Genomic DNA, 16,009 nt, shown 5'->3' with positions numbered 1-16,009 from the left:
GAGTCAGAAGCGCCAGACTGTCCTTGCAAAGTTGGAACTGCCCCACTTTATAGAAACAGACACCGGCATTGTAGGCTACTCTCACAGGAAACAGTCCTCAACCTCCGCAAAATGTGCATCACACATCTGAATATTTGGGTTGAAGTGTTCTGGAACAGTGTTGTAAATACAACTTAACCACTGATTTCTAGTTGTGTCCTCTTTGATTTCTAGTTGTGACCAAACAAAGTAGTTTTGCTTTCACAACGAAACACACAGCATCTCCACAACATGGCGGCGGCGGCAACAGCGAGAATAAAAGTTACAGCCTTCTTTCTTTGCGTGAACATTTGTGCGGCGTTATGCAAATCTTCCCACATCGTAGACAAGTGGGGGCGTGTTAGAACGAGGCATTTTAGGTAGGCGTGGTTGACTCTTAACTTTTATAAAGAATATCTCTTTGGATTTGAGACTTTAGTCTTTGCAACTTTACAGATCTTCTTTATGCACCAAGAGCTTGTAACACTCCAAAGAGAAAGGAAACATTTTAATCGCATCATATGACCCCTTTAACACTGTCACACTGTATTCCAAGACTTCTGATGCCAATAGATAGTTTTATGTGAGAAACAGACAGTTCACAGATAAAGGCCTATGTCAATGAATGTTCAGATATAAAAATGAGTGTCACTGTTGCCAAAATGCACCATTCTTAATTTCTGGACAGAAATGTGGGGTAGCAAAGAATAATGTCTTAGCTTTGTTTGAGCACCAGACTAAAATTTATTACAGATCTTCAAGAGACTTTCAGATTGTCACGGTCCAGGTGTGTTGATGATGACGAGGATTCAAAAGACGGATATTTAATGTAGCGACCGACCACACGCGCACGCGCACGCGCACGCACGCACGCACGCACGCACGCACACACACACACACACACACACACACACACACACACGGGGTAACATTCACAATAACCGACAAACTAGAACACAGGAACAGATATAGGGCAGTTAACGAGGGTCAGACAAGTGAGCACAATGAGGTGATTAATTAATAATTGAACGGGCTAAACCAACAACAGGGGAAGAAACCACAACAAACAGTCCACAGGGGTGTTACACAGATTTTTTTTCATTTCTTGCTCCTTATTTTGGACATTGACAGCCCTTGGTCATTATGAACTACTGCTTTGTTTCATCAAAAAATTATACTTTTGTGTTCCACAGAAAAATATGTGTTTGAAATGACACAAGGGCAAAAAATATTTATGTAATTTTAACTTTTAGGTGCACTGTTCCTTTAAACCAGGAACAAACTAACTTTTTTGCACTTACACTTCAGCTCTAGCTGAATTTGCTATAAAATTAGCAAATTTGCTATGGTAGCACTACATGTATTGTATTCTCCCTTGGTTTTATTGCTTCTCCTTGTATTATTCTCATTTAATAAGTTACTTTCATAAAAGCACTTGCGTAATGAATAAATGTATGTGTAATGGCGTACCTTTAAGCCTCTTGAGGTGAATAGGCACATCACTCTTGATGCTCTTACTGTCCTCTTCTTTGAACTCACGCCTCACAAGAGGAGGGTCATTCTGGGCAAGCCAGTCAGCCACCTTGCTCTCAGAGGCCATGATGGCTGCCTGCAGGGTGCTGAGGTCTTTACCGCCAATGTGAGGTGATTTTTTAGGTCGTGGACGCAACACATGATCTTTAATGGTGACCTTGCCTGGGGAAGTATCATCAAACTCAATGGTGAATGAGGTGTTGGCCTGTGCGCCAGCATTGCCCGTGGCTGATTTAGCAGCCCCAGTGCCCTCAGTGTCCTTTGTTGGGATCTCATGGATGCTGTTCTGTGCCATTTGTCCCTCCTTGCTGGGAATCTCAAAGTAGCTGGGCTCAGCGCCTACAGGCCCCAGACCATTTTCCTTTGATTTATCACCTCGCTTGTTCTCTTTGCTCTCTGTGGGGCCACAAAAAAAGAAGAAGAATAAGGATCCCCATTTATGAGTTAAGGGTCGCCGCCACAAAATCAACAGAATCAGATCAGCTTGCTATAAATCAAGACTGTGGACTTAAATCATTGTCAGGACAAAGCCACTGTTTAATATCTGTCACATGACAAGAATTAATGGGATGGCTAATGGCACCTTAACAACTTAATGGGCTAAGGACAGATGCTCTGACACCCCAGACATGATGCTAAATTTTGGAAATAACAAACTGTCTGACTAATGCCACCCTGAATTACCAGTTTTCATTCTATTAGTTGGAATAAGCAGAAATGACATAAGCTATACATATATATAAAGCTTTTGATTAAAATATTAACATGTAAAAATATTAAATACATATTATCGTTTAAAAGTAACTTTTGACTCATTTGAATTCAAATTAAATGATTTCTTTTGAAAAATGGTAGAATGGTGGCGTAGCTACAAAGGTAAACACACAGAAATGACACTAACTGAACACCCTTAAACTGCAGTTACTGTCTGCTTGCACTTATTTCTGCAGCACAGGATTTAGTGCTTTTGTCTATATTAAGACCAAACAAACGTCTCATAAACACGGCATTAATGTATACACTGAAAAAAAAGAAAAGAATTAATAATGAAATGTACTAAATAGTATGTTAATCCCGTAATGTGGGTAGAGAGGGCGTGTAAGAATTTTGCAACCTAAAAATGAGTCACGGAGCAAAAAGTTTGAGAACCACTGATTTAGATTCTCCACTTAAACTGATTAACTATATTTATAGCACAACATTTCATTCATTTCATTGAGGCGTGACTTCAAACCTTAATTTAAATAAATATTAGTAATTTAGTGCTTTCTCTATTGTTAGCAACAGGTGCACGTGCCATTTACAGGCACAGCAACATTTTCCAAATATGATGTCATCGTGACATCATCAGTAATGCATCTGAATCAGACCAAGTTCTACTTACACTTCCACAATTACTCCAGTAAATTTAATGTACCAAAAGTCATGTCTAGTTAATCCCCTGCACAACACAACCTATCAGAGCGCAGCTGAAACTTCCTATTTTTAAAAACCCTTTTGCACTTCCTCTTTTAAGCTATTATATTAAGAGATACTTATAAGACGGACTTAAAAGATCATTAACCATCAGCAGCAAAATACGACAGAAAAGCACTAACTACTATTAGAATTCCACTTAACTCTTTTTGTTTTTTGTTTTTTTACCACTAAACAGATATCACATCTGCTTAGCAGAACTTTTGACAATACATCTCAAGTAAGTTCATGTGAGGCACAAGGCCTTGTATGTAAAACTGCACCTCTACTAAAAAGTTAACATTAGACTAACTATGTTTAATAAAATACAAAAACTTAAATACTGAAAATACTTACAAATCTAGCATGTGTGGCTGTCTCTGTGATGAGCGGCACTGGTGTCACAGAAGAGAAAGCAAACACGCCTCTGTGGCACTCACAATGGAGATGGAGGGGGCTGGGCCTGTCTACAAATCAACCTATTCACTTCTTAAGGGAGACGGCTCCCTTTACATTCTCTTCCCCTTTCTTTCCTATGCTGGCCTGTGAGTCCCTGCCATCGAAAAACCAGCCTTGACTGCTGCCTAAAATAGCCTTGGGAGGTATTGGCACTTTGATGTGGTGGACTGTCGCATGACTGATTCTCTCTCACTCTGTGGCAGCGCTGAGGTTTATCAAGCCTGAAACAAATAATGCTGATTCATTTCGAGCTACTGCCAACTCCGCCGTCTTCTGAACCTGAGTCTGTACTCTTTTTCTGAATAACGCTGTAAGGTCTTGTCAAACAATGCCACTCAGTACCCCTCAGAGATATATTTATCCAACATTCCCTCAGAAAGAAACAAGGCTTCTTCTGGGCGCAGATTTTGCTTCTCTGAATAGAGACAGTGCTGTTTCGAGTGAATTAAATTAAGAGGGCTCAAGGGCACGAGCAAGATCTCTGGGCTTTGATGCTCTATTCTGGAGTCAACATTAAAAGTGGCACATATTATAAAGAAAGAAACCTAAAAGCCTCATGTTTATAGTTATTTTTGTCTTAATAGCTGTTGTTATATACATATACATGTTCATAATTCAGAAATGTAGCATTTATTCAGTATGTTTACATGTGCAGTTATAATCAAGCTACAGTGGGTTACAGTGCGTAAAATCTCTGTTCAAATATAGATGACCCAACACAAAATAGAATATTTGAATTGAATTACATGATTTATGTCTGATAGTCTAACTTCACAAAAAGCAAACTGTATTTAGTTGGTCTAAATATGACAAAAATCACATCACAATATGTTTTTCTTGCTGTAGCAAAAGACTATTTTGAGTACCCTTGTCTGGTTTAGTGTCTGTAGCAAATGTGTGATGTCCTGCTGTGGCAAAGCCTCGATAATCTACAATCCCATTACTCATATACGGAGCAAGTTAATGGGATTCCAGACCGCTAGATCAAAGTACACTGAACATGCCAGCTTCAATCAGAAGCAAATTTCACACAGTTTTTGTCTGGATTAAACAGCAAACAATTCAAACTTTTCATTCTCTTCATAACTGTCCTCTATCTGGTGCAGATCTGCTCAAAATGTGTTCAATCTCTGTTCAAATATAGATGACCCAACACAAAATAGAATATTTGAATTGAATTACATGATTTATGTCTGATAGTCTAACTTCACAAAAAGCAAACTGGTATTTAGTTGGTCTAAATATGACAAAAATCACATCACAATATGTTTTTCTTGCTGTATCAAAAGACTATTTTGAGTACACTTGTCTGGTTTAGTGTCTGTAGCAAATGTGTGATGTCCTGCTGTGGCAAAGCCTCGATAATCTACAATCCCATTACTCATATACGGAGCAAGTTAATGGGATTCCAGACCGCTAGATCAAAGTACACTGAACATGCCAGCTTCAATCAGAAGCAAATTTCACACAGTTTTTGTCTGGATTAAACAGCAAACAATTCAAACTTTTCATTCTCTTCATAACTGTCCTCTATCTGGTGCAGATCTGCTCAAAATGTGTTGATAAGAATCTCCCTGTGACTGTATAATTAAGCAGTTTGTGTAAGCACTTTTGCTTTTAATTAATTATTTAATTTAGCTTTTAATTAAGGACTTTTGTGTAAGTAGAGTGTTTAAAAGGATTCTGGGATATCTTACCTGTCCCGCTGTTCTCCTGCTTCTTTCCAGATGTTTTATTCTCTTGTTTAAAGGAATTCTCATCATCTGCATCCCCATCGCCCCACCAAGATGGCTGTCCATACAGTGGGGTTCCCCTGTGCAAGGCAGCTATATCACCTGTTATAGAATTTTTAAAAATTACTTTGCTATTGAGAACATGAGAGTTTATGTACATGAGGTGTAAACACTATATGTAGCTATTAGGGATGCACCGATACCACTTTTTCCAGTACTCGCCCGATACCGATACTTTTATTTTTGGTACTTGCCGATACCAATATTTTATTGCATTTGTAAAATTAAAAAATATTGGGTACAGAAACCAAAAGAGTATGTATAATGTTAGTTGGTTAACTTCATTTATCAAATAGATACAGTCAAGCCAAAATGTATTCAGACACCTTCAACACTTCTCACATTATCACAGTTTATTCGCTATAGTTTAGAAAATGGTAATAAAATATAACAAGAACTTTTCCCAGACTTTTCTGGAAAAAAACTTTTCTGAATAATTTTTGGTCCCAAATTTGTATCAGTTTTACTGGTAGTCCACTGTATGAAGAAATTTTGGGTATAATTTGTCACAATTTACTTTATTTTGCTATCCTCACTTACATAAATGAACTATAGTGTCCTGCACCCACTAGTAAAAAAATATCAAAAATTATATCTGGTCTCTGAATAATTTTTGGTTTGACTGTATATCCTTTGGTTATTTTCACACTTAATTATGCCCATTAAAATGTATTTTACAAGTTTTAGTTACTTTCACTGTTCATTTTTTGCTCTATGGTACATCATCTTTAATTTAATAGCATTAGAGCTGCTCCATTGCAGCGGCTCAGTACTGTAATCACACGCTTTGCTGTAATAATGCAGGGAACCACTCGCAATAAATCTCCTAACTGATATTTTCAGAAAGAGAAGTCGCGTTTTTTCATCTGAAGCGTGCTGCGATTTATATTCCAAAGCCACTCATATAATGCAGAAACACTCAAGCAAGCAAAACACGCGCAGCGCGTGCACATATTTGTACTGGTGGGAATGAGAGGGACAAGTAGTACAGCGCATTTCACACAGGCTGCTAGATTCACTTTCGCCAGAAAGTCGTGTATGCCTAAGGTTAAAAATAAATGACATTTATAGTGAATATAGTGAATTTATAGCCCCTATAAATGGTCTTATTTTTACGATTTAGTTTTAATCCAAATGATGCGTGTGCTAAGTGAGCAAACATCAAAGATCAGATCACACAACAGAAGTGCGTGCGCTCTCTCTCTCTCTCCCTACCGTTAAGTAACTTGTGCATTGTTTTACTTGTCGTATCCGACTGAACTACAAACTTTCCAGTGATGTCTGTGAGAAAGGTATATTCACTTGACAACCTCGCGCATCTGCGCTGCTGCACACTCAACCCACTCTGCGTGCTTTGTTTATCAGCTCGCGCACATCAGCTGTACAGACATTAATACTGAAAGTTTAACATTATATGCATTGCATACATATACTTCGTAGACATCCTTAATCTCTAATAACTCCATTCTGCTGTCTGTTGTTCTGTTGTCTGCTTCTTTGTCTGAATATGGCACTGATCACATGTTGTGTGGTATCGGTGTTTGGTATCGGGGCATTTTAACGAGTACGAGTACGAGTACGAGTACAAGAGCTCAGTATCGGTATCGGTATAGGCATCCCTAGTAGCTATGTATGTATTTTACTGTCCTTTCCTCTGATATTATGTGCTGTTTCCTCTCTGAATTTAAAGGAACAACATACAGCTTTTATTTTGGGGTGAACTATCCCTTTAACAGACTATCAGACTTATCTATATACATGATGCAGTTGACAAAGGATTTCAGCCTGCAGCCGAGAATTAAATCTTAATTTAATTGAGCAGAAACTAACAGGGCTTACTGTATACATGATAAGCCTTTTTAAAATATTTGCCGTTTGTACAGTCCTAATTCAAGTAAATTTTGGGGGAATGCTTTCGATGTTCATAATACTGATTCAGTTATTCCAGTGACGCAGTTGGTTTGATTCTCTACAGAAATCAGTAGTTTCTTCATTTGCTGCACACAGATGCGTCACGTAACTTTACCAGCCGGGGGCCAGGGGAATTTTGGACAAGCCTGACAATTAGCAGGATGAAATAACCAAGGGCAGTGAGATAAGAGTGAATGTTAAACGCTACCCACCCTTGACACGCTGATGGGTGGAAAACAGAGGCATGGGCGTGTGTTTAGATGCGTTAAAGTCTCAAATTAATCAATAAGTCCCAAGAAGCTGTGGTTTACAGTGATTTTAGAACAGCTAATAAGGGGCGTTGTTAGGCATGGCGTTACATATTATAACATAAACCTGGTAAGGTTTGATTAAAAAACACACAGCAACAAAAATGTAATAATGCATTGATAACAAACGCTAATTATTCCACCAATCAATGTAGTCCTTCAGCAAGGTTTAGCAGACACAGTGGTCCCTCCTGATGTAACGAGTTCACGTGTGTTTATTGAGTATTTTACAACAGCATGAACACAGCTCAGTCAATCATAATTAAGGACCAAAACAATCCGTTTTATAATATATCTTTACATACTCACATTATTTAAAGATAACACATTGTTTTGCATCATCTACAAAGTGGTTTGAAATCTTCAGTCACAAATACATTTATGCATAACTTCTGCTCACATCATCAAGGTGGTTTTTACCTGGCATCTTGTCATCTCCTTTGTTAGGCTCTGCAGGTTTGACTGCTGGTTCAGCAATGGGCTCTGCGGGTTTGCTCACTTTGGCTTTGTCTGGAGAAGACTTGGGGGGTTTTAAGGGCTCTGCGCAGGTGGGCTTCTTGCCCAGTTGAAGTTGGCTGGTGAACTTCTCATGCTGACAGAAAGGAGGGAGAAGAACACAGTAAGAGCCAGAAACCTGTCATCAAGCATTACATCAGGAAGATTAAAAAAAATAATAAATACATACATAAGATCTGCATGTGCAATTCTGATAATATAAGCGCAAACATCTTGATGAACCAGTATATTGTTAACTATATTAATTCAGAGACGTAGCAGTTGTTTTACCTTCAGAGCCTCCTCTGGCACATGTAGCTCTCCTCGCACCACAGTGAACAGGTTGGTATGTGAGTCAGGTTAAGGAAGACAGTCTCAGAAACAACTAAAACATATTGAATGTTTCACACAAAGGGCTCAAAATATGAAACCATATAATTCTAGATGTACTTCTACTTTCTTTGTCATGCACATACACTTAAATCTTCCAAAATTATGAGTGTAAATAAATTAAATTCCAACAAATCACATACAGATACACATAAGGACTTTGAAATACTAAATTAACAGTAAATCATTCAAGGATATCATATCCAAACCGCAGTTTGTCATCAATCTTTAAAGTGATGTACATCTGTTCCTGGATTCTGACATCATTCACAAATGTCTGAAAATAAAAAAAGTCCAATTAAATTCACATTTTAGTGGACTCAACTTATACTGGTCCAAATATGTCCCTAAAATGTTAAAATATACATTTAAAATCACAGACAAAGAAGTTAATTTCTAGTTCACCATATGTACTGTACCTTACATAGGTCAAGTGTTTTGTGGAATGGATGATGGATATGTAATTACTGTTTTATATACAGAACTTGACCCTGTAAATTAACTTGACAAATTCAAGTTCATCATTCCCCTTTTTTAAAAAAATAACCAAGAGCTAATTAGTTACAGTCTTGAAAGATGATTTGCTATTTGCCAGTCAGAGGTAGACTGAAATAGACAGAGGGATATTTTCGAGAGTATTTGGTTAGACAAGATTGTACATTTTAATTCTAGCATAGCTAGCATAAGAGACGCATTAACTAAAAGCCACAAAACCACTAAATTTGATTTCATGAGGTATTTAATAGTGATGGGTCACGATTTTCGAATATTCGATTAGTTGGTTTAATTAAATAATATCGAATAGGTTGTGCGATTATTGTCTTTAAAAATGTCCTCATGTTTTCCATGCTGATGCGGTGGTGACACGTTCATGTAAGCAGAGGATGGCGCTGCTAATAACGCACCTAAAAGCTGTCAAAGACAATTGAAGAACACACTGTCTCCCACGCACACTGTAGACTTGCGTGGCATTAAAAAAGACTTGCGTAGCATATAATGGCTACAGTAACTTGGGACGATGTCACATAAGAGCTCTGTGCAGACCACAAACACCCCCGACTGGGTTAGAGGTGTGGCTGAATACGTATTCAGAAAGGCGCGGAAAACAAATAACACGTTCTACAGAGCCACTAAAGGGACATGGTTAGCCGCTTGCTTGCGGTAGCCTGTTACATTACAGTACACGAAAGTTCACTTACCACATACACAGAGTAAGGAGAGATGACTGATAGGATGATGGCGAATGATTTGCAGATCCTGAGCACCACTGACAAACATCTAATCTTGTCAAATGTGTGGTAAGTACTGCCGAGTGCTGCTCCATAAGTGTGATTGTGAATCTCGAAAGTGAAAGTAAAAAACAAGGTCGCGTTCATAAGTGATTTCAATGCCCCGCATATTAATAACGGCTCCCTGATGCCCGCAGTTTATATACAGTATAATTACCCAACGATATAATTGAGACAGAATATACTGAAGTATATTTTTCCTCCCATCTCGTATCTATTACCTTTAGGGGTTCCATTTTTTAAAATGAAAATGGCCTAGCCTTATGAGCAGTTGATTTATGCTAATCGATGGACTGTTATGTTACTAAGTGCCATCATTTGGTTATGTTTATTATATTAATATGTTTCAGCACGTTACAATCATTATATGGCTTGAGTTAAGGTAGCCTATCTTCTGAATTAAACAGTTTATCATACAGATTGAAAGCGTAAATCCCGTCTCTCTCTGTTTATGGGTGTTTGTGCGTGCATGCAGGGGAGGGGTGCGATTTTCAAATAATAATCGAATAATACCCAGCGATTTTCGAATATTATTTTTGCTTGGAATGCCCATCCCTAGTATTTAATACAAGAACAACAAAGTTTGAAATGTCTTCAGAGAATAAAAAAAATATGCAAGCAGTGATTATCGGGGTTCAAGCGCTTTAGGACATTTGATTGGCAGCAGTGGTTCTAGAGCAGTGGTTCTGCGATATCGACCCCCAGTGGGAGATTTCTTTCAAATTTCTCACAGACCTTTAGGGCCATGAATCAAACAGGCCCAATGAGTTTCATTGGGACAATGACACTGCGTAACAATTTTCATGTTGATTGGAAAAATGGTTGTGTAGTTACAGCCATTCTTTAGTCATTCGTTGTTTCCCTCTTATAGCGTCACCAAGTGGCTAAGCTCAGATTGAGCTCCTACATGAGTGTTTTGAGTTTGGCGAAGATATCTCATTCCGTTCAAAAGTTATAGCTGTTTTAGTAAAAGCGGCCCTGCCCCTTTCAAACGTTTTGGCATCCCTTTGCGACGGTGAGTCGAATGTTCAACTTTGTTTTTGATCATTTTTGATATTCACTCTCCAGAGAATCTTTCTGCACTGGTTTGGTTCCGATTGGGCAAAAACCTAGGACTAGTTCGCAAAAGTAGGTTATTCAAAAAATTCAAAATACCCTAAAATTTCAGGTGACGAATCGAATCAGTTTTGTCGTTTTGATCGGCATGCTTTTTGTCTCTCATGAGCCAAGAAATCCAAAGGCACTTGAGCTTGTGACTAACGGTTTAGGAGTTATGAGCAATTTTGTACTTTTGATCACTGTAGCGCCCCTGTCAGGCCGATTGGGGCGAGCCTTGATGACGTTGTAAACTGTGTGAGTACTACCATCCCTCCAAGTTTTAAGTCTCTATGACTTACGATCAGTTTTATGTGGAGATTGCTGATCCTTGGCCATTCTAACAATTACAATAGGGTTTCAGTGCTATGTGCTTGAACCCCCAATAATAATAATAATAATAATAATAATAATAAAAACAACCCACAAAACAAAAAGGCTTTACTTTCCTGAAGTATCAAAAGATTAGACAGATCAACAAGTCAATCCCTTAAATCTGGGCTTTTTTAAAAATCCACTTAAAAATCTTAAGAAATTGAGTTATAACAACATGCTTATTGTTTAATCTCAAAATCTCCTTGATCTGATAATCTCCATCAGACTGTACCTATACCTAAAGAGCACCATACACACACTACACTCCATTAGCCTGCCATTAATTAAGGGAGCAAGACATTTCCATGTTTATCGAGTTCAACTTCAAAAGTTCAGTGCACAAATGGTTTACAGATCCCTCTAAACACATCACTACAGGGAGAGCCACATCACAAAGTCTGAAAACATTGAGGGTGATAATAATGTGCTGTAAGGTCTGCTCTGTCTCAAATATCAGCCACTTCCTTGCAAAGCCCTACAAAGAAGGGGAGCAAATCGTACTGACAAAGCACTTTCTAGAGCATTCAAGTTTAAAATTTCCCTTGAAAAGCTGAATCAATCTCCTCTGTCCTTACTACAATTTCCAAAGACCTTAAGATATTGTGCTGGAATGTGGGGTCACAGCTGACTGCAATTTATTTCCCTTTATTCAACATGTGCCAACTTTAACTACAGGAATACGGTAGTTTCATACAATGTCTGAACTTGTTGTGTGGAGTTTTGCTCAAAACTGATTCCTGGTCAAGTGTAAACGGCACTGAAACTGCAAAAAAAAACAAAAAAAGTGGATAATATGCTGCACATGCTATAATAGCAATTTCCTGCTAAAGCACGACAGGAAGAGGAATGAATGACTCAACAGGAAGAGGTTGTAATTTGTGTGAGCAGCCCCATGAGTTCATTTAGTCATAAGAGTTTCTACTGACCAAAAACAGACCAACATAATCTAACACAAACACATGATACAGAGTACAGACTCAGGAAAAGCAGGCTGCACCTCAATATATCACTAATGTAAGGTTTAGAATTACCACATCGTAAATTAACCAAGTAGGAAGAGGGCAGTTTGCATTTAAAATGAACAAGGGCAAATTAACCTGTCAAGAATCAATCAGAGGCTGAATATACATAAAATAGAAATGAAAAAAATCAAATGTTAAAGAACATAGCCTTTGTTTTTTTACAGTAATGACTGGCTGACTATACATTATCTTGCATATTACACACTAACAGACTAAATAAGAAAATGGACATGATTGATTTGAATGGGAATTATTTTAATATGTAAGAAAGACTGTAAAGTGATACAAGTGACATGTAATGTAGAAAGACTATTATGTAGAAAAATGGTGACCTGGTCACTGGTAAAACTTAACTTACAATGTATAATTTATTATTGTTATAAATAAGCAGTATAAATGCACTGTTTGCAAAAATATAGATATTGTGTTTTATGTACAATTTTCTTTAGAAATTGTTGTTTTAAAATTAGTGCCATTCATTTATCAGAAATGCACCACTCCATTATTTTCCCTCTTACTCACCCCATTCAGGCTTCCCAGATCCTTCACTTTGTGCTCATCACTGCTGGACTCATAGTTGATGACAGCGTGCTGCTTGTCTACACTGCGAGACTGCAATCACACACAGATAAAAGAAAAAGTTACGAACCAAAGACAGTTTTTGCTGAGCATTATCACTTCATGGATTGGTTATTTTTGGAAGCTAGTTTATATGCAGTCACAGAAGTATTTCACCTCGTAGCAATGACAGATTTTGAAGGTGACATATCTTACGTGTGCAACATACCTAAACTGACAAACATCTGATGAGAAACAATCTCTCATACAAGTATTGAAGATTGGTTGTGATCTCAAGCTGAAGTCACATTAGTGAAATTTTCGTGAACAAAAAAGGTATATTGTCTACTGTCAACAACATAGCGATGTATGAAGCACAGCTCACACAGAAGTAACTTTCAAACCAAACAGCTTTCTGTTGGTCAACGCTGTGAATCTGAGTAACCAACTTGAAGAACCTTGTGAAATCTGTGTGGGGAAATCTTTCCCCTCGTGCAAAATTCCGGATTGAGTGGATTCCTATTGAAATGACTGGATTTCACTTCAACAAACAATGGAAAATGTTTAATGCTAAATGTTAAAATTAACTGTTTAATTAATTTTCATGTACAATACTGTATCTTCATTTAAAGGGGTCCTATTATGCTCTTTTAAAAAGTCTTGATTTAGTTTTGGGGGTGTACTAGAACAGGCTCTCATACTAGGTTGTTCGAAAAACACTTTATTTTTCACATATTTTACATTATTACAACACCTCTCTCCCCAGTCTGGCATGAACGGCACGAATAGTTCCTGTATCAAATGAAGGCCCGCCTTCTGAAATACGAAATGTGCTGATTGGTTAGCTGGGCCAGTGTGTGTTGTGATTGGCAGCACTCTGCGCCTGGTCGGGAAATGTAATTCTCCTTACCATAGCTGCCTGCGAGCTTCAGTGTAAATATTGTGTCAAAATCAAATCAATTTGAGCGCGATTTAAACCAGGATGATTGTAACCACTCTAAGTTCGTCTGCCTTGGGAAAGCTAGCGTGTCTCTGACATAGTGATAACACCCGTTGCCTTCTCGAGTGCAGCTCAACCAGGTCTCGTCTCATTCGTCGATATTTGTGATATCACAAATCCCGGGAAATATGCGTTGTAGTCCAAACGAGTCGTTCGTTGTAGTTTTTGAAAAGTGATTTCTGTTAAATAAAATATCTCCTTTTGAAGTGGACTTTGTTTCACGCCCTCCTAAAACGGCTCATTCTAACACGCCCCCACATGTCTACGTCACTATGTGGAAATATTAGCATAATGGCACTCAAATGTGCATGCAAATAAAGAAGGCGTGGTTTCAGGAACAGCAGTCATGTTGATGCAACCATGTCAGTGAGACGCTGTGTGATTCAGTGCGAAAGCAAAAGCACTTTATTTGGCCTTTCGGAAGTAGATGCAATTAGGAATCATTGGTTAAGATTTATTTACAACAGAACAGCACAACCCAGATGTTCGAATTTGTGCAACGCATTTTATGGACAACAGTATTTTGAACCTAGAAGAGTACAAGGCTGGCTGTGCACAAAGTCTATTTCTAAAAAATAAAAAAAGGGTCAATTCCGACTTTGCTATGACAATCTGGCGCTCCTGAATCAGCGACTGTAAGTATGTTTCTAACACGTGTATACTGATGCTGTGGTAGATAGTAACAGTCATGCCACTTAGCTGGAACACAACTTTACTCCTGGGCATGGATTTGTTTTTTCTCCATCCTTCCTATGATCATAATAGAAAACTTGTGAAATACACTACAGTTAAAAAAAGTTTGGGGTTGCTAGATTTTTTTTGAAGTTTTGAATTTTGAATGTCTTTTATGCATACTAAGGCTGCATTAAAAAATGTTTATTCAAAAATATAGTCAAAACAGAAATATGTTAAATTTGCGACTGCTGAACCTCTTTTTTTTTTTTTTACAAAATACATGGTACTCCAAGGCATACCATGGTACAACATGGTATATGTCAAAATACATGGTATTTCAATGGTATAGGATCTTAAAAAATGATGGTTGTTGGTTGTGTTGTTTGTAAGTTATTTATGTAAAGTGTACAGATGGATAAACAAAAAAGAAAACAGACATCTGATAACAAGTATCTATATAACTGTAATTATTGTAGAGAGCTTGACTGTTTCTCCTGGAAGACCCTCGTGACTAATATCCTTCAATGGTATAGGATCTTAAAAAATGATGGTTGTTGGTTGTGTTGTCTGTAAGTTATTTATGTAAAGTGTACAGATGGATAAACAAAAAAGAAAACAGACATCTGATAACAAGTATCCTGATGTGGTGCGATATAAACCTCTCTCTTAATGTTTAATTGACATGAAAGTGCTTTGGATTGGAAGCTGAAGAATGTTGGTCGTCAGTACCTTCTAATAAACATATGCATTTCTGACAAACCTCAATCTTCAAACCCATCACAATCCCTGTATGCCCGCGAGACAATCTTGAGAAAAGAAATACTATAAGACTTCATTTAAAAGCTTAAAGCGAGACGGCAAATCTGCCGACTTTACTCTTGGAGTGAGCTTCACCTTCTTAGTGGCACAAGCATGCTTAAGATATCATGAATAGACCCATCACTTTCTGATTCAGTTTTGCCCCTTAAAGCTCCCCCTCTTCTTCCGAACTAAGTGACATATGGTGTTTTTAGTGGGTGAAAGGGTGATGGCTGTGAGTGCATCCTCCCGCTTCAGTGTCTGAAGAAAGGGATTGTTTTGGGTTGACAGTGTTTTTGCAAGGAACAGGAAGTGTGGCTAACGCTTCTTCCTGCTCCCCCCGGCTCATTTCTGAATCTCTGTCATCTTATTCATCTCTGAGAGAAATAAGACACTGATTCACTCTGGAATAGATAAGCAGAAAAGCTGGAAAACCCCATTTTTGATAAGCTTCAATCTAAATGCTATGTTGCAATAGGAACAACTGGAACAACTAAAATGTGTCAGATTGGGATGCTTTTCTGTAATACACATCATAGTAAAACTTGTTCATTTCAGACTGGTGTGTCTCATATATGAAGCTCTCGCTTGACTTTCTGCATGAAGTCTACACCCATCTAATGAGATCTCCAGCCAGATAATGACACAACCAAGTGTCCTCCCTAATCCACATGACCTCATATCATGACCCATGAGTACTAGCCTGACCCATCTCCGCTGTCTGAAACCCAGTCTAGTGAAGAGACACTCTTAAAGGAACAGTCAATCTCAAAATTAAAATTCTGCTATTTATTGACCTTCATGTCATTCCAAACATGCATGACTTCTGAAATTA

At 38.0% G+C, this 16,009-nt stretch overlaps 1 protein-coding gene across 1 annotated transcript in view; it reads right to left on the bottom strand.

Annotated features, from left to right (window-relative positions):
- Nucleotides 1-15,154, bottom strand: part of LOC107585272 (centrosomal protein of 170 kDa-like) — a 44,590-nt gene extending 29,436 nt beyond the window's left edge. Inside the window, exons 1-7 of the mRNA XM_016272218.1 lie at nucleotides 15,137-15,154; nucleotides 12,666-12,755; nucleotides 8,561-8,639; nucleotides 8,264-8,322; nucleotides 7,898-8,069; nucleotides 5,163-5,300; nucleotides 1,489-1,947 (exon numbers count right to left, since the gene is read on the bottom strand). Coding sequence (XP_016127704.1) covers nucleotides 1,489-1,947; nucleotides 5,163-5,300; nucleotides 7,898-8,069; nucleotides 8,264-8,322; nucleotides 8,561-8,639; nucleotides 12,666-12,755; nucleotides 15,137-15,154 — 1,015 coding nt within the window. The remainder of the gene's footprint in view (nucleotides 1-1,488; nucleotides 1,948-5,162; nucleotides 5,301-7,897; nucleotides 8,070-8,263; nucleotides 8,323-8,560; nucleotides 8,640-12,665; nucleotides 12,756-15,136) is intronic.
- Nucleotides 15,155-16,009: the final 855 nt, after the last annotated feature.

Source organism: Sinocyclocheilus grahami, unplaced genomic scaffold (genome assembly GCF_001515645.1).
Source record: "Sinocyclocheilus grahami isolate Dianchi unplaced genomic scaffold, SAMN03320097.WGS_v1.1 scaffold68.1, whole genome shotgun sequence".
NCBI classification, from domain to species: domain Eukaryota; kingdom Metazoa; phylum Chordata; class Actinopteri; order Cypriniformes; family Cyprinidae; genus Sinocyclocheilus; species Sinocyclocheilus grahami.
This window is presented reverse-complemented; position numbering and strand designations above follow the sequence as displayed.